Below are 27,401 nucleotides of genomic sequence, written 5' to 3' on the forward strand. Positions count from 1 at the left end.
CACAACACCTTCATCCATAGTTCGCAGCACATCATGTGAGAAAAGGGCAAGCTGAGTTTCGCTCGAGCGATCCTTTCTAGAACCATGCTGACTAGTGGACATAAGCTTCTCATTCTCAAGAAATTATAACTGAGAACATGTTCAATGATTCTGCAGCAAACCGAAGTTACGGATATCGGTCTGTAATTCTGCGAGCCCGTTTCTTTACCTCTCTTATATACTGGAGTCACCTGCACTTTTTTCCAGTCGCTTGGGACTTTTCGCTGGGCGAGAGATTCACGATAAATGCAAGCTAGGTAAGGGGCCAATGCTGTAGAGTACTAACTGTAAAATCGAATTCGGATTCCAAATCTTTCAGTTGTTTCTCTACGCCAGGTATGCTTATTACTATGCCGTGTTTACGAGAATGTGTCTGGTGGTCAAATGACGGTATGTTTGTACGATTGTCCTGTGTGAATGATTTCTTGAACATGAAATTTAAAACTTCGGCTTTCGTTTTGCTATCCTCAGCTGCCACAACAGACTGGTCAACAACGGACCGAATGGAAGCCTTAGACCCGCTGAGGGAATTTTCTCGAGTTCTTTGCCAGGTCTTTTGCTAAGGTGTGACGGTGGTAGTTGTATGCTTCGCGCATCGATTCTTTCAGAGACGCACGAATCTCTACTAACCATTACCTGTCGGATTTGTGCGTTGTCTTTTGAACCGAGAGTGCAACAGCCTCTGCCTCCTCAGTATCTCCCAAATTTAGTTATTAACCCATGGTGGTTCTTTCCAATCCTTTATCCACTTACCAGACACATAACTCTCCAGACCATGAATTACAATTTGCTTAAACTTTGCTCATAATTCCTCTACGTCCATGTTACTGGCAGTAAGTTATGTCAATTCACTATCTAAGTGAGATGCTAACAACTATTTCTCTGCTTTATCTAGCAGAAACACTCTCCTGGCTTTCTCGACTGATTTATTAACTTTCGTAATCATAGTTGCTATAATGACCTCATAATCGATAATTCCCGCTTTTGTACGGACATTGTCGATACATTCGGCCTACATGTAGCTCCAATATCTAAGATATTTCCACATCGTGTGATCTGCCGAGCTGTATGCTCAAGACAGTTTTCAGAACACGTGTTCAAAACTATTTCGCGTGATTGTCTGTATGTACCCCCTGCAGTGAATCCATAGACATCCCAATCTATACTCGGTAGGTTAAAGTCGCCTTCAACTAGTACTGCATGATCTGGATATTTCGGCGCTACTGACCGTAGACTTCCTTTGAATGACTCTAGAACTGTCGCATCGGAGTCAGGTGGCATGTAAAACCATACAACAACTAATTTGTTTTCAATTAGACCTGCTATACGCTACCAGACAACTTCACTGTCACCTTCGACTTCGTCTTCAATAGAGACAATATTTTTGTCAATTTTGACATTCGAAGTGTCGTTACTCTGAACCTGGTCTTGCTTGCTCCGTATCGATACTACCGTCAAGCCTAAAAAACCCTCATGTGCATTACACTACGCTACCGGTAGATTTGTTCATTAATAGATGCGCTCGTGGAGTATGCTGAAAAAAATAATACTTCCACTGGCTGTCACGAGGTGAAAATATGGCGCTGAAAGCAGTCAGAATGTGAAATGTTTCCTATCTTGACTGCAGTATGCTGTTTGTCGCTTGACAACGCGTTCTAATTTCTTTTGTGAAGTGACTGTTGGCGCAAAAGGTTAGGAAGGTTGAAATTTTTCGCACGAAATGCAATGGCTGTTGACGAGAAAGACCGTGCACTGCTGGTAAAGTCGTTTTACCAAAAGATCTTCAATAGCACAGAAACAGCTGCAAAGAGACCCCATCTCAACGAAAGGGCTAACGAATATGATGAAGAAATTTGAAGAAACAGGTGAATGAGGTGATGCAGCAGGGAGAGGGAGGCGCTCCATTCCCATGGCAGTTGTCGATGACGCTGTTAGTAGCTGTAGCCGACAGCGCAGCACATGCCTCAAAAACTGCAGCCAGTACTGGAGCTGCGTTACGGGAATTGTCTCTCCAATGGTCAACAATTCAAAAGATTTTGCGGCGCATCTTACACTGGTGTCTCTGCAAGATTCAGAACGTAAACCAAATGAAGCGCCGAGATAGTCTACAACGCTGTGCCTTTGCCCTTTGTTTTTTGGCACGCATGGGAATGGATGACATGTGGCCGGGAATATTCTTGGATAAACGAGCCACGTTTTACTTTGAACAACGCCGTGATTGTACAGAACTGTCACATGTGAGGTTCCACTCCGCCACATGTTGTGCAGGAACATCTATTGCATTCATCTTACGTGACTATGTGGTGTGTTTTCACAAGCTTCTTCATCCTCGCTCCGCTTTTCTTCGATGAGATGGCACCTCACCAGCTTGTTAGGTCTACAGTGACGTATGCACGTTGTAAGGACCTCTTTGTGCAACGTCTGCACGTTGTAAGGATCTTCTTGTGCAACACGTGATTCCAGTTTTCCAAGAAGGCAACTGGGTCCACGCAATAATTTACAAGCAAGATGAAGCTACACCACATGTAGCTTGTGAAGTGAAAGATTTGTTTCGAGGATCCTTCAGTAACGACTACGTCTTCCCTAGGCGATTTGAAGATGGGTGGTCTTCCAGATCACCAAACCAAATCCTTGTGACTTCTGGTTGTGGGTATGTCTGAAAGATCACGTCTATCAGGGATGTATCCGGACACTTACCGACCTGAAGGACAGCAAACGATGACATAGCCCTCTTATTACACCAGATATGCAGCGAGCAACTGTCGACTATTCCGTATTACGGATGCAGCATGTTGCTGAGTCAGGAGACCATATTCAACACATGTTGCAGCTCGTGACAATATCCTAACAAACGTGACAGAATCATCATTCTCCGGCACCAAAACCAAATTTTGATTGCTTACGGCACCATGATTTCCCCTGGTGGCAGAAAGTGGAACTATCATTTTTTCAGCGTACTACGCGAGAGCACCAATTAATGAACACACCTACGGTGTTTCAGCGTCCTGTGATGTACACCGTCAGCAACGCAGCACTCGGAACACCACCAGTTTAATTGTAAACACCCGGTACTTATTCATTAGACAGTAAATAATAAGCAACTGGTATATCTTGCGATTTGAAAAAAAGAAGTTGACTGTGTAATGGTAATATATTTTTAAGTAAATTAGAATTTTACAGTGTAACAGGAAATGCTGCCAAAAACACTCCTGGAAATTGAAATAAGAACACCGTGAATTCATTGTCCCAGGAAGGGGAAACTTCATTGACACATTCCTGGGGTCAGATACATCACATGATCACACTGACAGAACCACAGGCACATAGACACAGGCAACAGAGCATGCACAATGTCGGCACTAGTACAGTGTATATCCACCTTTCGCAGCAATGCAGGCTGCTATTCTCAGATGGAGACGATCGTAGAGATGCTGGATGTAGTCCTGTGGAACGGCTTGCCATGCCATTTCCACCTGGCGCCTCAGTTGGACCAGCGTTCGTGCTGGACGTGCAGACCGCGTGAGACGACGCTTCATCCAGTCCCTAACATGCTCAATGGGGGACAGATCAGGAGATCTTGCTGGCCAGGGTAGTTGACTTACACCTTCTAGAGCACGTTGGGTGGCACGGGATACATGCAGACGTGCATTGTCCTGTTGTAACAGCAAGTTCCATTGCCGGTCTAGGAATGGTAGAACGATGGGTTCGATGACGGTTTGGATGTACCGTGCACTATTCAGTGTCCCCTCGACGATCACCAGTGGTGTACGGCCAGTGTAGGAGATCGCTCCCCACACCATGATGCCGGGTGTTGGCCCTGTGTGCCTCAGTCGTATGCAGTCCTGATTGTGGCGCTCACCTGCACGGCGCCAAACACGCATACGACCATCATTGGCACCAAGGCAGAAGCGACTCTCATCGCTGAAGACGACACGTCTCCATTCGTCCCTCCATTCACGCCTGTCGCGACACCACTGGAGGCGGGCTGCACGATGTTGGGGCGTGAGCGGAAGACGGCCTAACGGTGTGCGGGACCGTAGCCCAGCTTCATGGAGACGGTTGCGAATGGTCCTCGCCGATACCCCAGGAGCAACAGTGTCCCTAATTTGCTGGGAAGTGGCGGTGCGGTCCCCTACGGCACTGCGTAGGATCCTACGGTCTTGGCGTGCATCCGTGCGTCGCTGCGGTCCGGTCCCAGGTCGACGGGCACGTGCACCTTCCGCCGACCACTGGCGACAACATCGATGTACTGTGGAGACCTCACGCCCCACGTGTTGAGCAATTCGGCGGTACGTCCACCCGGCCTCCCGCATGCCCACTATACGCCCTCGCTCAAAGTCCGTCAACTGCACATACGGTTCACGTCCACGCTGTCGCGGCATGCTACCAGTGTTAAAGACTGCGATGGAGCTCCGTATGCCACGGCAAACTGGCTGACACTGACGGCGGCGGTGCACAAATGCTGCGCAGCTAGCGCCATTCGACGGCCAACACCGCGGTTCCTGGTGTGTCCGCTGTGCCGTGCGTGTGATCATTGCTTGTACAGCCCTCTCGCAGTGTCCGGAGCAAGTATGGTGGGTCTGACACACCGGTGTCAATGTGTTCTTTTTTCCATTTCCAGGAGTGTAGTTCAAATCCTATATCTCTGGCCGGAAACAAGGCTGTTATTCGCAAAGGGACATGTATTAAGCTATCGATCATCATCCAAATGGAAATTAATTAAATGTGGCGTACCATGAAATTTCATCGTAGGGCCTTTACTTTTTCTTATCGATTACCTTTCATCTCAAACATTACAAGATGCCAAGTCTGTTTTGTTTGCAGGTGACACAAACAATGCAATAACTAGAAAATCAACTGTAATCTCAGAAATATCTGTTAATCAAATCTTCTTTGTCACTGAACTTCAAATAACAGTCTGCATGTAGTCCAGAACTTGGAAGAGGCTTCCTGCCAGTATACACGTACAATATGACGACACATAGACAGAAGAATTTGACAGCGTTAAACCATTGGGAAAAACAGCCTAATAATAAATTCCACTGGCAGGAGTATTCTAAAGAAATCCAAACAAATCTCTATTTGCAATGCGAACTCTCTCATACATAGACGATATAAAAATAAAAAAGCTAACATAATTGCTCACTTTCATTCCAAAATGTCATACAGGATAATTTTTGAGGTAACTCATCAAGTCAAGCTAAAGTTAATCACGTCCAAATAGGCGTAATAAGAGTTATTTCTTGTGTGAACTGAAGGACGTCTCGCCAAGGACTGTTTAGGTAACTAGGGCTACTAGCTACTGATCTACAACTAGTTATCTTTTACTTAATTAAATTCAAAACATCTCTTTTTCAAACCAACAACTCATTTCATGGAATAAAAACTAGAAATAAGAATAACCTTCACAAAGATTCAAAGTCACATTGGTCCAGAAAGAAATCTGTTATTCACGGACACATATTTTCAATAACTTGCCAGCAGCCATAAAATGTTTAGCCACAAATAAATTTCATTTTAACAGAAGCCTAAAGGATTTATTAGTGGCCATCTCCTTCTACTCCACTGACGAAATTTTTCACTAGAACCAACTTATGTATATATGTTACTAATAATAATTAAGTGAGTATTAGTAGAATATGACCCGTACAAATTCACTACAGTAAAGCAATGATTGTAAATAAGTGTGATAAAACGATATTTCTAGTTGGTAATGCACGCCTACATAGAGCCTAAGAATTATGATCACAAATCCAGTGCAGTAATGCAATGACTGTAAATAAGTGTTATAAAAAGATATTTCTATTTGACGATGCACAGCTACACTGTGTGACAAAAGTATTCGGACACCTGGCTAAAATTGATTTACAAGTTCGTGGCGCCCTCCATCGGTGATGCTGGAATTCGATATGGTGTTGATGATAGCTTCCACTTTCGTCGGCAAACGTTCAATCAGCTGCTGGAAGGTTTCGTGGGGAATGGCAGCCCATTCCTCACGAAGGGCTTCACTGAGGAGGGGTATCGATGTCGGTCGAAGTCGGCGTTCCAAAACTTCCCAAAGGTGTTCTATAGGATTCAGGTCAGGACTCTGCGCAGGCCAGGCCATTACAGGGATGTTATTGTCGTGTAACCACTCCGCTACAGGCCGCGTGTTATAGACAGGAGCTCGATCGTGTTGAAAGATGCAATCTCCATTCCCGAATTTCTCGTCAACAGTAGGAAGTATGAAGGTGCTTAAAACATCAGTGTAGGCCTGTGCTGTGATAGTGCCAAGCAAAACAAGGGGTGCAAACCCCTCCATGAAAAACACGACCAAACAATGACACCACCGCCTCCGAATTTTGCCCCCAGGGGCTCAGCATTCACTTGCTGAGTACGGGCTTGGCGACCCCGGGGTCCTGAGCTGGGGACTGGTCAGCGCCGCGAGTCTCGTGTCACCGTAACCCCCGGACATGCTTCAGCGACCACCGTATGGTGCGGCGGTGGAATGTTGTGTGCTGCGGGGAATGGTAATCTTGGCTTGACCGCCTGGATTACGAGGAAGGCCAACCTCTATAAATACCCATCAATCTTACGGTGTGCTCCGCGCCTATAAGATGCATGGCTGTTGGGGTGGAACAGTTGCAAGCGGGCAACCTCTGGGGCACCTGCCACACCCCAGTTGTATAAGGCTTACTCAGGCATGCGGGGCTCTGTCTGAGCGGACCTTTAGTTCCCTAGCTGCTCGTGGGACCGCAATGGACCCTTCGACCTCTACATTTCCCCCTACCAGTGGATTGGGTGGGCCACTGGTAGGAAAACACACCCCATCGAAAAAGCGACTTCGTGCTGCGAGTCCTCCAGCCCTGGTGTTGCTAGAGATTTATCAGACTGTCGTAACAGAGCACATGCTGGTAATCAGAATGTGTTTTTGATTATTAAACGGAAGGAGGGTAGCTTTGAAAGGGTTTCTCCCTTTCACATCCACAAGGGTCTTGAGGGAATTGCAGGAACACTGCAATCTGTGAAGCGACTGTGGAATGGGCCTCTGTTAGTTGAGACTTCTAGTTCCCGTCAAGGCACTTCTCTTCGGAAAGCAACTTGTCTCGGAGAGTACGCTATCGAGACCGAGCTCCACTCCACTCTGAACTATATGGTTCAAATGGCTCTGAGCACTATGGGACTCAACTGCTGAGGTCATTAGTCCCCTAGAACTTAGAACTAGTTAAACCTAACTAACCTAAGGACATCACAAACATCCATGCCCGAGGCAGGATTCGAACCTGCGACCGTAGCGGTCTTGCGGTTCCAGACTGCAGCGCCTTTAACCGCACGGCCACTTCGGCCGGCACTCTGAACTATAGTAAGGGTGTTGTGACATGTAGGGACTTGGTGGATATCCCCACAGACGAGTTAAAATCTGAGTGGGCTGACGAAGATATTGTTGACCTGCAGCATATTATGAAGCGAGTCGATGGGGACCTAGTCAAATCCGACTCGTTTATTCTCACGTTCAGTTGCCCAAGACTCCCAAAATGGCTCTGAGCACTATGGGACTCAACTGCTATGGTCATTAGTCCCCTAGAACTTAGAACTACTTAAACCTTACTAACCTAAGGACATCACACACACCCATGCCCGAGGCAGGATTCGAACCTGCGACCGTAGCAGCAGCGCGGCTCCGGACTGGAGCGCCTAGAACCGCACGGCCACCGCGGCCGGCCAAGACTCCCAGAACATGTTAAAGCGGGGTTCTTACGGTTGCCAGTACGGCCATATTTCTCCAACCCAATGCGCTGTTTTAAATGTCAGCGCTTTGGGCATACTACGTTGGGCTGCAATGGGATAGCCACTTGTGGTAAATGTGGTCAGCCTGCCCATGAAGGAGCCATCGCCTGTGAAATACGTGAATTGCTCTGGGAGTCACCCTGTCTGGAGCCAGGTCTGCCCCATCTATCTCGAAGAACGGAAGATACAGGAGATTAAAACATCTAAGCGCATCCCCTATGGTGAGGCCCAGAAGCTCTTTATGGCCATGCAACCTCCTGTGTTTACAACATCTTTCGCTTCCGCTCTGAAAAAACCGGTACAAATGGCCACTGTTGCTACGCAAACGGAGGTTGCTAGTGTTAGCACTAATACCTGCGTTTGCCAGTGCACTTGTGCTGCTGCGGTTGTTTTGAAACCTGCGGCTCTCCCCGCTACGTCGGACAAGGCCGTGGTTGCTGACATTGGGGTACTTCCTGCCTCTCCCCAATATGGCGCCTTCTGCCCAGGCGAGTAAAGCTCCAACTGTTGACAAGGCTCTGCATTCTAAGCCCCCCAAGACAAAGACGCCGAAGGTGAAGGTTTTGCCACCTGAGGAGACTAGTCAGGGTCGGTCCGATGACGAGGCCATCGTACTATCTGACATCTACCGTGGGTCGTCGTCAGAGCTGATGGACATTGATGTCGACCGGGGGCGATCTTCTCGCCCCAGGAATCAATCTCCAGCCAGTACGGGCTCTCCTCCAAAGCACAGAGGCAGGGTGAGAGTTCAGCCACCCTGATCACTGGCTCCCATATTACAATGGAACCTGAATGGGTTCAGGATGCATGTGACCGAATTACAACTCCTTGTACGAGAGTGCCCTTTGTGCTTATGTCTCCAAGAGACACATTTTCGGGCCACTGATGCTCCTTCTTTACGGGGCTATACCGTATATCGAAAAGATGATCTGACAGGGGAATGGGCCAAGGGTGGTGTTGCGGTTTTTGTCCGTGACATGCACCCCTCATCTGAGCTCCCTCTCGTTACAGACTTGCAAGCAGTTGCAGTTGACCTTCTTGTGGGTCGGAGGCTCACAGTCTGTTCAGTTTACTTACCACCTCAGGATGTGATAGACTCTGAGGCTCTCACAGACCTTATTAACCAACTCTCCCGCCCATTTCTTCTTCTGGGGGACTTCAATGCTCATAATGTCTTATGGGGCTCTCCGACTACTTGCCCCAGGGGTCGCATTCTGGAAAGCCTCATGATGTCTGAAGAACTGTGCATCCTCAACTCTGGTGCTCCCACTCTTTTCTGTACTGCTTCTGGGTATTGACCTTTCCTTTTGCTCTCCAGCACTCGCGGCTTCTGCTCTGTGGGAGGTTGCTGCTGACCCCCGTTCTAGTGACCACTTCCCCCTTTGGATTCGCCCCCCGGATGAGGCTGAGGCATTACCAGTGCCGCCCCAGTGGCACCTCTGCAGAGCTGACTGGACACTTTTCAGTCAACTGGCTGTTTTGGAACACCGTGCCAGCATCCACGAATGGGTAGACCATGTTACAGCCGTGATCTCCCATGCTGCTGAATTGTCAATCCCACGGTCATCCGGTCATCCCAAGAGGCGTCCTGTCCCTTGGTGGACCACTGAGTGCTGCTCAGCCATCTGAGCCCGCCGTGTAGCTCTGCGCTGCTTCAAGTGCCGTCCCTCAGCTGACAATCTTGTGGCCTTTCGGGTGGCAAGGGCCAAAGCGCGGCGAGTGATTAAAGATAGCAAACGACGGTCATGGCAATCGTTCTTGACTCCATATCCCGCTCCACTAGTTCTACGAAAGTATGGGAAGCCATCAGGAGGATTTCCGGGAAACTCAGCCAACTACTTGTCACGACATTGCTGCATCAAGGATGTCTCCTCAAGGCGCCGAGAGGCATTGCCCAGACACTGGCCACGCATTTTGCGGAATCTACCGCCACTATTAGCTGTGATCCAGATTTCTGCCGCTACCGCACTGCCATCGAGAGGGGTCACTTGGACTTCCGGTCTCCAAATTCTGAACCCTACAACTGCCCCTTCACAATGTGGGAACTGGATTCGGCGCTGTCTGTGGCTCATGATACTGCGCCTGGTCATGATCAAATCCGGAACAGTATGCTGCAGCACTTGTTGCTGCCATCCAAGAAAGTTCTCCTGAATTGTTTAAATATGATATGGTTATCCGGCACGTACCCTGACTCGTGGAGGGAGGCGATTTTGATTCCCCTCCTCAAACCGGGGAAGGACCGAACGCATCCCAGTAGTTATCGAAGTATTGCTTTGACGAGCTGTGTCGGGAAGACATTGGAACGCATGGTCAACCGTCGCCTTGTTTGGCTGCTCGAGACCAGGCAGCTCCTTAGCCCCTCTCAGTGTGGCTTTCGGAGATGTCGTTCCACTATAGACAACTTGACCCTGCTTGAGGCGGCCATCCAGCAGGCCTTCCTACGTAACCAGCATTGTCTAGGTGTATTCTTTGACATTAATAAGGCGTATGACATTACTTGGCGCCGCCTTATCCTCAGTCAACTCCATGAGTGGGGCTTTCGTGGCTGTCTCCCCATCTTCATTCCGTCCTTTCTTTCCCACCGCCTCTTTCGATATCGGGTTAGTAGTGTGCTATCTGATTTGTACGTGCAGGAGAATGGTGTTCCTCAAGGAAGCGTTTTAAGTGTCACCCTCTTTGCCGTCGCCATTAACAGTATCACGTCCACTATCCGGAGTCCTGCCCAGTGCTCCTTGTTTGTGGACGATTGTGCTGTTTTCTGTTCTTCCTCCAGTCTTGTCAGTGCTATCGGCAGTTGCAGCTTACGATAAAGCGCTTAGAGGCATGGACTGCATAGACGGGTTTTACCTTTTCTGCAGACAAATGTGTGTGTGTTCATTTTAATCGTTCTCGACGTCTTTTTACGTCTCCTGAATTGCGTCTGAGGGACACCGTTCTTCCTTTTAGAGACACTGTGAGGTTCCTGGGCCTCACTTTTGATTCCAAGTTGTCGCGGTCGCCTCACCTTAAAGACCTCAAGGTGTGGGCCCTGAAGGCACTGAATATTTTGAAGTGTCTGAGCCATCGGTCCTGGGGAGCAGATCGGGCGCGTCTGCTGCAGTTTTATAGGGCTTTCGTCCGATCGCGTCTTGACTATGGTTGCACCGTGTATGGGTCAGCAAGGCCTTCGTATCTGAAGATTCTTGACGCAGTACACATGAGGGTATCAGGCTGGCCACTGGTGCCTTCCGCACCAGTCCCATCCCCAGCCTGTGTGCTGAGGCAGGAGAACCGCCGCTCGCCATCCGGCGGAAACTCCTCATGGTGCGCCGGTTGTGTCAATTCCTTGCCTATCCTACCTCCCCTGCGTACCCTACCGTTGCCCTACCGCCTATGGAACGTGTCTTTTCCAGTCGTCCCAGGGCAACGAGACCATTTGGGATTCGTGTCAAGCATTTGCTTGAGTCCCTTGGTGTGGAGCGTGTGGCCCCCCAACGACAAGGTTTTACCCGCCTGCCTCCCTGGTTGCTCCAGAGGCCCAGCGTCCTTTTAGACTTGTCAGAGTACCGGAGGAGCTGCACTCCTGCGTTTGTTTTTACCTCCTTATTTTCCGATATTTTACACCAGCATCTCGACCATGTACCAGTATTTACGGATGGCTCTAAACAGGGGGACTCTGTTGGTTGTGCTGTTGTTTTCCCTGGTCGAGTCGTCAAGTTAAGACTTCCTGCGGCGTTTACCATCTTTGATGCCGAATTGTTTGCGATCTTGCGGGCATTGGAGCAGATGAGATGTGTTCCCAGTCTCAAGTTCCTCATCTGTTCTGACTCCCTGAGTGCCCTTCAGACCATGCAACACTTGTACCCAGCGGATACGGTCGTCCAGAACATCCATGATGCCCTACTCCACCTGCAACGGCAGGGGAAGGAGGTTTCTTTCTGCTGGGTGCCAGGGCACGTGGGTATTAGGGGAAACGAACTGGCGGATGTGGCTGCCAAAGATGCATGTTCCCTCCCTCACGTTGTTGAATGTGCCGTCCCCCTCCATACTGTTACCTCCCTCCTGCGTTTTCGTGTTATGCGTCAATGGGAAGAGGAGTGGTTGGCAGTCGGTGACAATAAGCTGCGTCTGGTCAAGGCCACCACTCGGCCATGGCGTACGTCCTACCAGTCATGCAGGCGGGATGAGGTTCTCCTCACTCGCCTCCGCATCGGGCACAGTCTCTTAACACATGGTTTTTTACTCCGGCGGGAGGACCCCCCAATCTGCAGTGCTTGTGGCGTCCAGATTACTGTCCGCCACATTTTACTTGACTGTCTTTTATTCTCTGACCAGAGGGCGGTTGTTTCTTTGCCACCGGATTTGCCCTCTATTTTGCAAGACGACGCAACGACTGTGGTTAAGGTCTTACGGTTTTGTGTCCTGTCCAATTTGTTGCCTCGGATTTTAGGGAGAGGGTTTTAATGTGCTGCTGGGTGACTGGCTCACCCAGGTTTTAGGTAAGAGGTCCGCCAGTCACGAATACCTCCTTGTTTCCCTTCGGTTTCTGTCCTCCTTTCCTTGTGTTTCATTTCCTTTTTTAGTGCGTTTCTTCTCCTCTTGCTTTGCCTCTGTCTGTGAGGATTTGGAACTGCATCAGGTCTGTGTCTTTTAGCCGTTCTCCTTGTTCGCTTTCCGTCTTAGTCCCTTCACTGCATGTGTTCCTGTTTTTATGCGTTTGGGCGCTGATGACCACGCTGTTTAACGCCCGTAAACCTCAAACACACACACACACACACACACACACACACACACACACACACACACACGTCTCCGAATTTTACTTTTGGCACTACACACGCTGGCAGATGACGTTCACAGGGCATCCGCCATACTCACACCCTGGCATCGGATCGCCACATTGTGTACCGTGATTCATCACTCCACACAACGTTTCTCCACTGATCAATGATGCAATGTTTACGCTTCTTACACCAAGCGAGGCGTCGCTTGGCATTTACCGGCGTGATGTGTGACTTATAAGCAGCCGCTCGACCATGAAATCCAAGTTTTCTCACCTCCCGTCTAACTGTCATAGACTTGCAGTGGATCCTGATGCAGTTAAAAATTCCTGTGTGATGGTCTGGGTAGATGTCTGCCCATTACACAGTACGACCCTTTTCAACTGTAGACGGTCTCTGTCAGTCAACAGACGAGGTCAGCATGTCCCTTCACGTTGCAACTTCACTATCACATCGAAAACAATGGACGTAGGGATGTTTTGGAGAGTGGAAATCTCACGTACAGACGTATGACATAAGTGACACTCAATCACCTGACCACGTTCGAAGTCCGTGAGTTCCGCGGAGAGCCACATTCTGCTCTCTCACGATGTATAATGACTACTGAGGTCGCTGATATGGAGTACCTGGCTGTAGATGGCAGCACAAAGCACCTAATATGAAAAACGCGTGTTTTTGCGGGTGTCCGGGTACTTTTAATCGCATAGTGTACATATAGCCCAAAAATAATCGTATGCACTTCAGTATATTAAACATTTATATGTTTTGTGACAAGTTATTTATTAACTCTTTAAATTAAAACATGTTTAAGATTTCTTTTTACTTATTCCAAATCCATGAGGACTATTGCAGTCTTTGAAAGGTATTTCGTTTTTCTGACTTGTTCTGAATCCTGGAGGGTCTCCTCACTGTAGGTTTATAGAAACGAAAATAACATCTACTCTAATCCAATCTTTAACGAGCCACCAGAGATCCATTATACCAAAATACACATAAATTATCCCCGAAAAGCCTCAGAAATTTTGCCGGCCGCTGTGGCCGAGCGGTTCTAGGCGCTTCAGTCCGGAAACGCGCTGTTGCTACGGTCGCAGGTTCGAATCCTGCCTCGGGCATGGATGTGTATGATGTCCTTAGGTTTGTTAGGTTTAAGTAGTTCTAAGTCTAGGGGACTGATGACCTCAGATGTTAAGTCCCATAGCACTTAGAGCCATTTGAACCATTTGAACCTCAGAAATTTTATTGGTAGAGTTCTGGTTCACCCTGTATATGAGACAGAGGAAACTTCTCGGGGAAGTTCAATTTGAGTTCCAGAGAAATATAGGAATACATAGGTCAATGTTGACCCTACGTATTACTTGAAAAGATTGTTTGATAATAGGCAAACCTACATTTATATACCATTTGTAGATTTAGAGAAAGTTTTTGAGGATATTGACTTGAATACACCCTTGGAAACTTTAAAGGTAACAGGGATAAAGTACGGGTAACGAGAGATTCTTCACAATTTGCACAGAAGCCAGACTGTAATCATAAGAGTCGAATGACATAAAAATGAAACGGCAGTTGAAATGGGAGTGAGCCTCAGTAGTAGCGTATCCCAGAAGCTATTCAATCTGTAGATTGAGAAAGTAATAAAGAAAACTGAGAAGAAATTTGGAACGGGGATTAAAATTCAAGGACAAGAAATAAAGTTTGCCGATGACACTGTAACTCTGTCAGAGAGGCCAAAGGACCTGAAAGAGCTGTTGAACAGAATGGAGACTGTCTTGAAAAGAGACTGTAAGATGAACATCAATAAAAGTAAAACGAGGATAATTGAATATAATCGGTTTAAACGAGGCGACCTTGAGGGAACTAGTTTGTGAAATGAAACAGTAAAAATAGTTATGAGTTTTGTTATCTGGGCAATAAAATAACTGATGATGGCTGAAGGAGAGAGGACCTAAGATGCAAACGAGAAATAGCAAGAAAAAGGACTTCTGAAAAAGAGGAATTTATTAACATCAGACGTAAATTTAAATGTTAGGAAGTCATATCTGGAGATATTTTTATGGAGTGTAGCCTTGTACGGAAGTGAAACATGGACAATAAGCAGTCCAGACAAGAAGAGAATAGAAGCTTTTGAAAAGTGGTGCTGAAGAAGATGGATAGATTGAATGACTAATGAGGAGGTATTCAAATGAACTGAGGAGAAAAGAAATATATGGCACAACTTGACTAAAAGAAAGGATCGGTTGATAGGACATGTCCTGAGGCATCAAGAAAAAGTCAGTTTGCTAATGTAAGGAAGTACGTGTGTGGAGAGGCGAGGCGGGGGGTTAAAATTGTAGATGGAGACCAAGAGATAATACAGTAAGCATTGATCCAGGTTTTAATAGTTATTAAGAGATGGTGGGCTTGTACAGGACACATTATCTTGGAGGGCAGCATCAAACCAGTTTTCAGACTGAAGACCACAAGAACAACTTCATCAAGAAATATTATGGCTGTTGTTGCCCCTTGCTTTCAGTAGTTTGCTGGACTAAGATATTAAGGTTATGTTTTCTCATTTTACAAGTCTGTCATCCATTTTGCACCTACGTTACGGCTATCCGTAACATCGAGGCAAGGGAGCCGTCACTACAGCGGCAAGGTGAATGGTTTGTGGAGACAAAGAAATAGTTAAATTAAAAATTATTACAGTAATAATATCAGTTTATAGTTACACCGCACCTGTGCTTACCTTGTGTGGTATAGGCTTACATTGCCGTTATTGAGGTTAGTGAGACCTATACAAGCAGAAGTGTTAACTACTGTAACTGTTTTGCAAATAAATTGCCTTACTAACAGCTACGATGAATTATTGGTATGAAATATCATATTTCACCTTAGTAAACTCATATTTCCTTGAACATGTGCTCAAATTGGCGTAAACACATAATACGTAAGTTCTCTAATACAAAACAATATTTCTTAGTAATCATCTAATCGGAGGAGTGTGTGTCGTACATGTAGTGCTTATGTCTATAATTTTTATGAAAGAGTGTGCTCAATTGTTCCTTGTTATACGAATGTTTGATAGTAGTTTCGTTTTGTTCTGCAGATGTATCAGTCTGTTGGAAGAGCTGATGAGTCGGGCTGTTTTCGTTCTTCTTCTCTGCAATGTGCTTTGCATCTGCCTGCACATCTTCTCGACAATTGTGGTAAGAACTACGTCCACTTTTGTTGCAGATGTTATTAGTTGTAAGGCCCATTACCTCTCACGTACTCAGCCCTAGATGTTAATGAGGTGAATATAGTGAACCTACCAGAAAATGAGAGGGCAAGAGAGATTTCAGTAAATTCAGCCAGATAAGGATTGTTTTCGTCGTTCAAGCTTTGTTTTATTCCAAGAAACAGATCTTACAAAATTAGCTCCTATTCAGTTGTACCACGTCTATAGATAAACTCGCAGATTCAGCAGGTGCCACTACGCCAAGGCGTTCACTTATCAAAAATTAAAATCCTTATATGAACACGTAATGGCATTTTTCTTCTCTTCTGCAGCCCATTGTCATGATTATGTAGTTAACAAGATGTTATTGCTGATATCTGTGTTAAGGTCATAAGGGTGTGGTGCAAGGTATAATTCTGCGTCAAACGTTTCGTCTTCCAACGATGGAGACGTCATCAGATGCTTTAACGACTTATAAAGCCGTTAAAGTCTCAAACTCAGTTCAGCAAGTCGAACTGTTCATATCTATCCACGCAACAGTCGATTTGTGACGTTCAGTGGATGCATATAAACAGTTCAGCTTTCTGAACTACTTGGAGACTGTAACTGCTTTCCGAGTCGTTAAAGTAGGTAATGATGTCTACTGCATAGACACACGAAACGTTAGGCAGAGAATTAAGCCTTGGTGCACGACCGTATGCCCATAAAACATCAGCAATAACGCAAATTCCTGTCGTGATAGCCTGCATTATATGATGATAATATAATGTTTTACAACCTATGAAGTGCATAGGCACTGAACTTGCGTTTCTGCAATTTTTTGCAATTTCAGTTGCTACAAGAAACTATGGATCCGGTGGAGACCATCAAACTACTGACTGGTTTCTCTCTCTTCGCCTATCAGACAGCGTTATTCTGCCTCGTCGGGCAGAGGATCATAGATCAGGTGAGTGAAATGAAGGCCGAACGCACAGAAGCACTTGCTGACATTTCAGAGAGATGAGACTAGTCAGAAAATAATTCTATTACATGCTGCTATATATGGCAGATGATACAATCAAGGTATACTGTCGCACCATAGAACAGTCAGAGGTGTTTGTTGGTTTCAGCTTAAGAACCTGTAAACGTTTAACCGAATAATGTGACTCGTATCATGAGCAAATATGTATCCGACACTGAATGTGGCCAATGCAATCGCACATTTCTTACTGTTCTAATTACGGTTACTCGTCAAGATGACTAACGTAGATGGCGCAAGTAGTAACGATATCTGAAATATACTTTCGTATGACAGTCACGGCGCAACGAGCAACGAAACTATATATTTGATTGCATTGAAAACTATGGTGTCGTTACATACTAATGTAGTGTATGAACTCTAGGACACACACAGTTATCATATTATCGAAACACAAAGTGATTTCTTTTATTTTGAAAGAAAGACTAGTGTTCGAAAGTTGAATATAATCATAAAATGACAACATACAACATTTCCTGTACATTATATCAGAAGGGTCATGGAACAAGTTAAAATTTAAGCACAAGGCATTTGGCATGAAACAGTCTCCAAAACATGTCCCGGGGAAAGTTCTGAAATCGATAACACAGTTTTCAAAATCGAAAGATTGGGAGACTCATGTTATCAAAAATGGTGCAAAAATACAAGTACTTAGTTAGTTCACTGATCAGTACGGATTGCAAATATGTAAAGGAGGTATTTTCAGGAAGACACAATGCAAAACTTGCAAAGAAGTCAACGTTACCACCTGACAATGGGCGCAGGCCTGAAACTACTAATCGTGCAATAAAATCATTTCAGAAAAACTTGTGGTTGATTGCAGTGTTTCCTACAATGTGCGGTGTTCTGTAACCAAAATGGATAAAAGAAGACCGAAGTACTGAACTCGGTCTTCCGAAATTGTTCCACCGCGGAAGGTCGTAACGCATCCCTCTTTTCAATCACCGTACGAATGTCGAAATAGCAGATATTGAGATAAACGACTGCGGAACAGGAAACCACCTACAATCGTTTAGTAGTGGAAAGCCATCATGACCAGACAAAATACCTGTAAGATTCTACAAAGATCATGCGAAAGAACTTGCTCCCCCTCTAGCATCAGTTTATCGTAGTTCGTTGGAACAACGGAAAGTACCTAGTGACTGCAAAAATCGCAGGTCATTCCCGTTTTCAAGAAGGGCAGTAGGTCAGATGCACACAACTGTAGGCTTATATCGTTGACGCCAATCTATTGTAGAAATATGGGACATGTTTTAGGCTAAAGAATTGTGACGTTTTTGGAGAACGAAAATCTCCTCTATAAAAATCAACATGGATGCCGCAAACAGACATCTTGTGAAACTCGACTCTCTCTGTTCCCCCGCAAGATCCATAGCGCTTTAGACAAAGGTACTCAGGTTGAAGGCGTATTCCGTGTCTTCAGGAAGGCATTTGACATCGGCCCGCGCTACCGTTTAGTGAAAAAACACGAACTTATCGAGTATCAGACCAGATTTGCAACTGGATTCAAGACTTCCTAGCAGACAGAACTCAACACGTCGCTCTTAACAGAACAAAATCGACGGATGTGAAGATAATTTCCGTTGCACAACATGAAGTCTTACAGGACTCGTACTGTTTACAGTGAATATAAATGATCTACCAGAAAGCATCCCACGCTCTTTAAGAGTGTTCGCAGATGATGCGATTGTCTATAACAAAGTAGCAACGCCAGAAGACGGTATCAAATTGGAGAATGGCCTGCAGAGGGCTAATGAATGGTGCAGGCTCTAGCAGCTGATCCTGAACGCAAATAAATATGACGCCCTGTGCATACATAGGGAAAGAAATCTACTGCTGCAGCACAACCACACTACTGATGACAAACTGCTGGAAACAGTGTCTACCATAAAATACCTAAAAATAAATATCTAGAGCGACCTTAAGTGGCATGACCAAATAAAGCAAATAGTAGGGAAAGCAGATGCCGCACCGAGATTGATAGGAAAAATCTTATGGAATTGTAACTCACCCACGAAGAAACTGGTTTAGAAGACGCTTGTTCGACCAAGTCTAGAGAACTGTTCAGCAATCTGGTACCCTTACCAGGCAGTACTGGTAGAGTAGATCCAAAGAAGAGCGGCGCTTCTCGTCACGGGATCGTTTACTCGTCGCGAGAGCGTTACCGAGATGCTCAATAAACTCCATTAGCAGACGTTACACGAGAGGCGTTGTATGTCACTAAGAGGTTTACGATTGAAATTTCAAGAGAACACTTTCGTGGAAGAGTCGGACAACGTATTACTTCCCCCCACATACGTCTCGCGTAATGACCATGACGAGAAAATTCGAGAAATCAAGCTAAGAGAGGCCTACCGACAATCATTCTTCCTACGCACCATTTTCGAGTGGAATAGAATAGGGGTACCTAAAGTACCTTCCGCCACACACAGTTAAATGACTTGTGGAATTTATTACAGATAAATTTGTTGAAAATGTATGACTACCAGAAAAATTCTTTCACAATACCAAAACGGATGGTATAGCAAACGATTATCGATACCTGTCATACATTCCTGATAATGCCACGCCATACAGTCTGTATGACAGAGAACCACCTGTATGAATATCAAGAGCTCACCAAAGAAGGTAAAGCAGAAACGTGGAAGGAATATTTAGAGGGGGATGCTCTTGAGGGAAATGTTATGGAAATGGAAAAGGTCTTAGAAGAAGATGAGAAGGGAGATATGATACTGCGTGAAGAGTTTGAGAAAGCACTGAATGACCGAAGTCGAAACAAGACCCCGGGAGTAGCTACTGAAAGCCTTGGGAGGGCCAATCATAGGTAAACTCTTCCATCTGGTGAGCAAGGTATACGAGAGAGGCGAAATACCCTCAGACTTCAAGAAGAATATAATAATCATCGCAGTTTCAAACAAAGCAGGTGCTGAGAGGTGTGAAAATTACCGAACCATCAGTTTAATATGTCACAGCCGCAAAATACTCACACGAATCATTTACAGAAGTGTGGAAAAACTGGGAGAAGCCAACTTCGGGAAACATCAGTTTTGATTCCGGAAAAATATAGGAACACGCGAGGCAATACTGACCCTACGACTTATCTTAAAAGCTAGTTAAGGAAAGACAAACCTACGTTTATAGCCATTGTAGACTTAGCCAAAGCTTTTGACAATGTTGACTGGAATACTCTCTTTCAAATTCTAAATGACTGCAGGGGTAAAGTACAGGGACCGAAAGGCTATTTAAAATTTGTACAGAAAGCAGATGGCAGTTTTAAGAGTCGTGGGGTACAAAAGGAAAGCAATGGTTGAGAAGGAAGTGAGACAGGGTTGCAGCCAATCCCCGATGCTATTCAGTCTCTATATTGAGCAACCATCAAAGGAAACAACAGAAAAAATTGGAGTAGAAATTAAAGTCCAGGGAGAAGAAATAAGAACTTCAAGGTTTTCCGATGACACTGCAATTTTTCAGAGACAGCAAAGGACTTGGAAGAGCAGTTGAACGGAATGGACAGTATCTTTAAAGGAGGATATAAGATAAACATCAACAAAAGCAAAGCTAGGATAATGGAATGTAGTCGAAATAAATTAGGTGATGCTGAGAGAATTAAATTAGGAAATGAGACACTTAAAGCAGTAAATTAGTTTTGCTATTTGGGATGCAAAATAACCGATGACTGTTAAAGCAGGGAGGATATAAAATGTAAATTGTCAATGGCAAGAAAAGTGTTTCTGAAGAAGAGAAATTTGCTAACGTCGAGTATAGATTTGAGTGTCAGGAAGTCCTCTCTGAAAGTATTTTTATGGAGTGTAACCATGTATGGAAGTGAAAAATGGACGATAAATAGTTCAGACAAGCAGAGAATAGAAGCTTTCGAAATGTGGTGCTACAGAAGAATGCTGAAGATTAGATGAGTAGATCACATAACTACTGAGGAGGTATTGAACAGAATAGGGGAGAAGAGATTTTGTGGTACACCATGAACAAAAGAAGGGATCGGTTGGTAGGACACATTCTGAGACGTGTACGGATCACCTATTTAGTACTGGAGGGAAGCGGGTGGGATTAAAGTGGTAGAGGGAGACCAAGAGATGAATACAATAAGCAGATTCAGAGGGATGTAGGTTGCAGTAGGCACTGGGAGATGATGAAGCTTGCACAGGATTGAGTAGCATGGAGAGCTGCATCAAACCAGTGAAATATCAAATATGTCAAATATGTGTGAGTCCCTAAGGGGCCAAACTGCTGAGGTCATCGGTCCCTAGACTTACACACTACTTGAACTAACTTAAAATAACTTATGCTAAGAACAACACATACACCCAAGCCCGAGGCAGGACTCGAACGTCTGGCGGGAGCGGCCGCGCAGTTCGTGACATGGCGCCTGAAACCCCTAGGCTACTACTCGCATCAAACTAGTCTTCGGACTAAAAACCACAACAACAACGACATGTAGTCTGCAGAGTGGTTCAAGAGTTCTTTTTGCACTCGATCACAACGTCGCGTCTTAATCACAACCAAGTCCGAATCAGAAAACATGATCGTCAATGAAGTACAACATTTAGTGCTGAAAGGACGTTTATTACGAACACTGGCGTACAGCCCGAACAATAGAACTGCACTCCTGCATGAAAAGCTCTGCTATTTTAACAAACATCGAACGTTCTAGAATATACCAAAGTAATAAATTTCAAGAACTTCCCAGAACTGATGAAGGCTAATTAAAAAATAGTTATTTGGTGATTAGGTGTGAACTGGTCACCCACATCACGCCGGACAGCGGTGTTAACTGCTGTGCCACACTCAACGGTGTACAGTTCGCGGGAATATTTCTGAGATATAGTTTGTAACGCATTTTCACCATGCCGGTAGGGATGGGTCTTTTTTCTGCAGACCGATAGTTTCCTATGGGAGAATCAGCAAACAACGAACTCGGGATCTCGTGAAACGTAGCTCTCTAACCAGAAGGTAGTATACACCGTCGACCGTGACCAAGCTGATACCGTGTTCCTCGACATCCGAAAGGCGGTCGATACAGTCCAGCTTTATCGCCTATCGAACAAAATGCGATGTTCGAATGTGCGTGAATTCCGAAGGGACGAAACTGCTGAGGTCATCGGTCCCTAAACTTACACACTACTTAAACTAACTTACGCTAAGGACAACACATATACCCATGCCCGAGAGAGGAATCGAACCTCCGGCGAGAGGGGCCGCGCAATTCGTGACATAGCGCCTCTAACCGCGCGGCCACTCCGCGCGGCCAAAATGCTAGCTTACGGAACATCAGAACAGATTGTGACAGTACTGTAAACAGCTCTTAACAAACAGAACACCACGTTTCATCCTCAACGGAGAGACATCGTCTGGCGTAAATATATCTTCCGGTACATCCCCAAGGCAGTATTATAGGACCATAACAGTTCCCGATACCTATATAATGAAGCGCCAAAGAAATTGGTATAGGCATGCGTATACAAATATAGAGATATGGAAACAGGCAGAATACGGCGCTGCGGTCGGCAACGCCTAATAAAACAAGTGTCTGGCGCAGTTGTTAGATCAGTTACTGCTGCTGCAATGAAGGGTTATCAACATTTAAGTTAGTTTGAACGTGGTGTTATAGTCGACGCACAAGCATCACCGAGGTAGCGATGAAGAGGGGATTTTCCCGTACGACTATTTCACGAATGTACTGTGGATATCAGGAATCCGGTGAAACATCAAATCTCCAACATCGCCGCGGCCGGAAAAAGACCCTGCAAGAACGGGACTAACGACCACTGAAGAGAATCATTCAATGTGACAGAAGTGCAACCCTTCCGCAAATTGCTGCAGATTTCAGTGCTGGACCATCAACAAGTGTCAGCGTGCGAACCATTCAACGAAACAATATGGGCTTTCGGGGCCGAAGGCTCACTCGTGTACCCTTGATGACTGAACGACACAAAGCTTTACACCTCGCCTGAGTCCTTCAACACCGACATTGGACTGTTGATGACTGGAAACATGTTGCCTGGTCGAACGATCTCGTTTCAAATTAGACCGAACGGATAGAAGAGTCCGGGTATAGAGACAACCTCATGAATCTATGGACCTGCATGGCAGCAGGAGATTGTTCAAGCTGGTGGAGGCTCTGAAATGGTGTGTGGTAATGGTGTGGCACGTGTGCAGTTGAAGTGAGATGAGACTGCTGATACGTCTAGATACGACTCTGACAGGTAAAACGTTCGTAAGCATCCTGTCTCATCACCTGAATCCATTCATGTCCATTGTGCAGCCCGACGGACTTGGGCATTTCCAGCAGGACAATGGGACACTTGCACACATCCAGAACTGCTACAGAGTGGCTTCTGGAACACACCTCTGAGCTTAAAAGCTTCCGCTGGCCACCAAGCTCCCAAGACATGAGCATTATTGGGCATATCTGGGATGCCTTGCAACGTGCTCTTCAGAAGAGATCTCCAAACCCTCGTATTTTTACAGATGTACGGACAGCCCTGCAATATTCATAGTGTCAATTTCCTCCAGCACTACTTCAGATATTAGTCGAGTTCATGCCACGTCGTGTTGCGGTACTTCTGCGTGCGCGCGAGGTCCCTACATGATATTAGGCAGGTGTGCCAGTTTCTTTGGCTCTTCAGTGTAGATTAATGTCCCACGGATAACTTAGGACAATTCCATGAGACTGTTCGCAAAAGTTGCTGCTGTGTATAGAAAAGCTGCAACCCTAGAAAACTGTAGCGAAATGCAAGAAGACCTGTAGAAGATAGTCTCTTGGTGCAAGAATTGGCATTTGACTCTCAGAATAAACAACGTAAGTAAATGTAACACATAGCATACAGATGGTCGGAAATGCCCTTCATTGTTTCATTACACGATTGCGGAACAAGCACTGGGAAAAGCCACATCAGTTAAATGTCTGGGAGTCTGTATAGACTACGGAGTAATTTGATATAAAACCACATAAAAGTTATGGTATGAAACGCAGGCTACAGACAGGTAATCGGGAAGAATCTTCAGAAAATGAAGTCTACCCACAGAACAGGCAGTTTACAAGGTTCTTGTTCGACCAACACTTTCGTGTTGCCTCTGACTCTGGGGTCCTCACAGAGTCGGATTGATAGGTCAAACATAGAAGATCCAAAGAAAAGCAGCGCGGTTCGTCACAGGTTCGTTTAGTAACTGCAAAAGCCTCAGGGAGATGCTCACCCAACTTCAAAGACAGACGCTAAAGGGGAGGGGCAGTGCATCACAATGTGGATTGCTGTTAAAATTTCGACAGTGTACGTGCATGTTGCTTCCTCCTACATATTTCTCGCAAAAATACTCTGAAATTAAAATCAGAGATTACCACGCACTATTCGCGATTGGAACACGAAATCGCGAAGTGATAATGGAATACGAAGTACTCTCTGCAGACACCGAAAGGTGATCTGTGGAATATACCTGTGCAGTATCTGATGGAAAGTATCGGGGCACACATTAGTGGACACTAATAGGGGTGTCTGTCCACACTTCACTTTTATGGTGGGTTGGACTGTACTGGGAACACTTTCAGTGAGGTAACTGAGTGTGGAGGAATGGCAACCTATTCTTCCCAAGAGCCGCAACCAGAGAAGGTTGAATGCGACGGTCTGGAGCGAAGCCGACAATGTAGCTCATCTCAAAGTTCTTCCATTGAGTTCAGGTCGGGACTCTGGGCAGGCTAGTTCATTTCAGCAAAGTTTATTGCCCACAAACCATTGCCTCACAGATGCCCCTTTAAGACGAGTTGGAATCGCATGATGAAACAATCATCTCCTAACTGTTCCTCTACTGTACGCAGTACACAACGGTGTAAAATTTGTTCATGTCTGTCCACATTTGGACTTTTCTTAAATTCTCTGAGAAAAAAACATAACCTAGTCACGAGAAACAACCACATACCTCTGCACCTCACTGTTGCACTACAAATGGTGGCAGATGGCAGGTAACGTTCTCCGGGCATTCACCAGACTCTAGCTCATCCATCGCCATGCCATAGGTTACAGCATCACTGCAAATCACCCGTTTCCAGTCATCCACTTTAAGTGACTTCGCTCTTTACACAATCTCAAGCGTCTCTAACCACTGATTGCAGTAACGTATGGCTTATGAGGAGTTATACGATCATTCACCCTATTGTTTATCTCTTACCACACACAGTCATTGTGCCAGCGGGATACTGGTAGCACTTCCGAATTCACGAATGATTCATTCCGCTGATTTCATGTGATTTTTTACAACCACGCTCCGCAATGCTCAATGACCCCTGCCCGTCGGTATATGAGGTCTGCCTGGTCTTGAGTTAACCATGGTTGTTCCTTCGCGTTTCCACTTCGCAATCACGTCACCAACATTCGACTTGGACAGCTACAGAAGGTGTGAAACTTTCTTGGTGGATTTGCTACTCAGACTGACATCCAATGACTAGTCCATCTTCAGAGTCTCTTAGCTCTTCTGACTGACCCATTCGACTGTTATTGCTTCCCTACCGACAACACTACACTCCTGCTTCTTTTGGCACTGCCGGTGACACCTAGCCGCCAACTTCGCATTACATTCGATCACGTAGTGTAGATGTCAGCAGTAGTCTGAAGAGTAATTGCGTGATGTAGAGGTCAGCGTGAAGACTAATTTTATGTGAATTACCTACTGTGGGATAGACTGCGTAGTCGCAGAGACAGATGCGAACTCAGTGCAATTTTTGGATGGTCCGAACCGTCTTGCACACCAAATGGAAGAGTTTTCCAACAAATAATTGAGAAAATTGGATGAAATAGCTGTCAGTTGCCATACAGGGTAGGAGGATTCCCCCAAGCAAGACAGTAGTACGACAGTTAAAAATTTTCCAGTGCACTGTGAATATTCTGCTGCAGTTTCAGGGCTCATTCCGGCTCCGCTCAATATTCAGAGAGCTTCTCGAGATGACACGAAAACTTGCAATGATCCTGCTTGGCGGCCATACCGAAGCGACGTTTTCTGTTAGTTGTAGGATGAAAGAATAAGAATTCCTTTTGGTGGATAATATTGCCCCTCTACATTGAGCTAGCCGCGCGTGGTAGCCGCGCTGTCTCAGGCGTCCTGTCACGGTCCATGCGGCTCCCTCCCCCCCTCCCCCCCCTTCCCCGTCGGAGGTTCGAGTCCTCCCTCGGGCATGGGTGTGTGGTGTGTGTTGTCCTTAGCGTAAGTTAGTTTAACTTAGATTAAGAGCAATATCTCAGGATCGGGATCCACTAAAGCATCGAAGATACAGTGATGGAAATAAAAGAAAGATTCAGAAGTCGAAGTAAAATTCAGGTTGACAGAATAGCAATGATATGACCTGCTGGTTACATTGTTACACTGAGCAACAGTAAGCAAGGTTACAGAACTTGCTAAATGGAACGAATGTCAGGTAAGCAGGGGCTAAACCAAAACCAAAAATGAGACTGGGGAGAAATTTAACATTTAGCTTGGGGACCACGAAGTTGACGAAATGAAAGAATTCTGTTATGCTGGAAGCATAAATGCGCATAACGGACGGAGCAAGGAGAATATAAGAAGCAGACTAGCGCAGGAAAAAAAGGGAATTTCCTGCTAAAAAAATCAAACATGGCCTTAATTGAGAAAGAAATTTCTGAAAATTTGCATACGTACTTTGGGGAAATCGGAAAGAACAGAATCGAATGTGGTGCGGTAGAAGGACGTTGATGATTAGATGATCTGATAAAAAAAGAAATCAGGAGATTCTCTGCATAACCAACGAAGAAAGGGATACGTAGAAAACACTGACAACATAGCATGATAGGACGTGTGCTAAAACATCAGAGAATAATTTCCATGGCACTAGAGGGAGTTGCAGCTGGTAGAAACTGTAGAGGAGGACAGAGGCTGGTATGTCGTTGTTGTGGTCTTCAGTCTGAAGACTGGTTTGATGCAGCTCTCCGTGCTGCTCTATACTGTGCAAGCCTCTTCATCTCCAAATAAGTACTGTAATCTACATCCTTCTCAATCTGCTTAATGTGTTCATCTCTTGGCCTCCCTCTAGGAATTTTGCCCCCATACTTACCTCCAATACTAAGTTTATGATCCCTTGATCTCTCAGAATGTGCCCTATCAATCGAACCCTTCTTCTAGGCAGGTAGAGCCACGAATTTCTTTTCTCCCAAATTCTTTTCATTTTCTCATTAGTTACGTATTCTGCCCATGTTCAGTATTCTTCTGTAGCATAACATTTCAAAAGATTCTATCCCCTTCTTGTCTAAGCTGTTTATCGACCACGTTTCACATCCGTACATGGCTACACTACAGACAAATACGTTAAAAAAAAAGGACTTCCTAACACTTAGGTCTACATTCGATGTTAACAAATCTCTCGGAAACGCTGCCATTGCCAGTCTACATTTTATATCCTATCTGCTTCGGCCTCATTAGTTATTTTGCTGTCCCAAGAGCACAGCTCATCTGCGACTTTCACTGTCTTGTTTCCTAATCTAATTCACTCACCGTCACCTGATTTAACTCCATTATATTCCATTATCCTTGTTTTTCTTTTTCTGACGTTCAACTTACATCAGCCTTTCAAGACGCTGCCCATTCCACTTATCTGGTTCAAATGGAT

The 27,401-nt window shown here is 45.5% G+C and overlaps 1 protein-coding gene across 1 annotated transcript in view; it reads left to right on the plus strand.

The window, feature by feature from the left end:
* Positions 1-27,401, plus strand: part of LOC126419592 (uncharacterized) — a 68,801-nt gene that overhangs the window by 32,740 nt on the left and 8,660 nt on the right. Inside the window, exon 4 of the mRNA XM_050086779.1 lies at positions 15,649-15,748. Coding sequence (XP_049942736.1) covers positions 15,649-15,748 — 100 coding nt within the window. The remainder of the gene's footprint in view (positions 1-15,648; positions 15,749-27,401) is intronic.

This window comes from Schistocerca serialis, chromosome 9, assembly GCF_023864345.2.
Source record: "Schistocerca serialis cubense isolate TAMUIC-IGC-003099 chromosome 9, iqSchSeri2.2, whole genome shotgun sequence".
Classification (NCBI taxonomy): Eukaryota; Metazoa; Arthropoda; class Insecta; order Orthoptera; family Acrididae; genus Schistocerca; species Schistocerca serialis.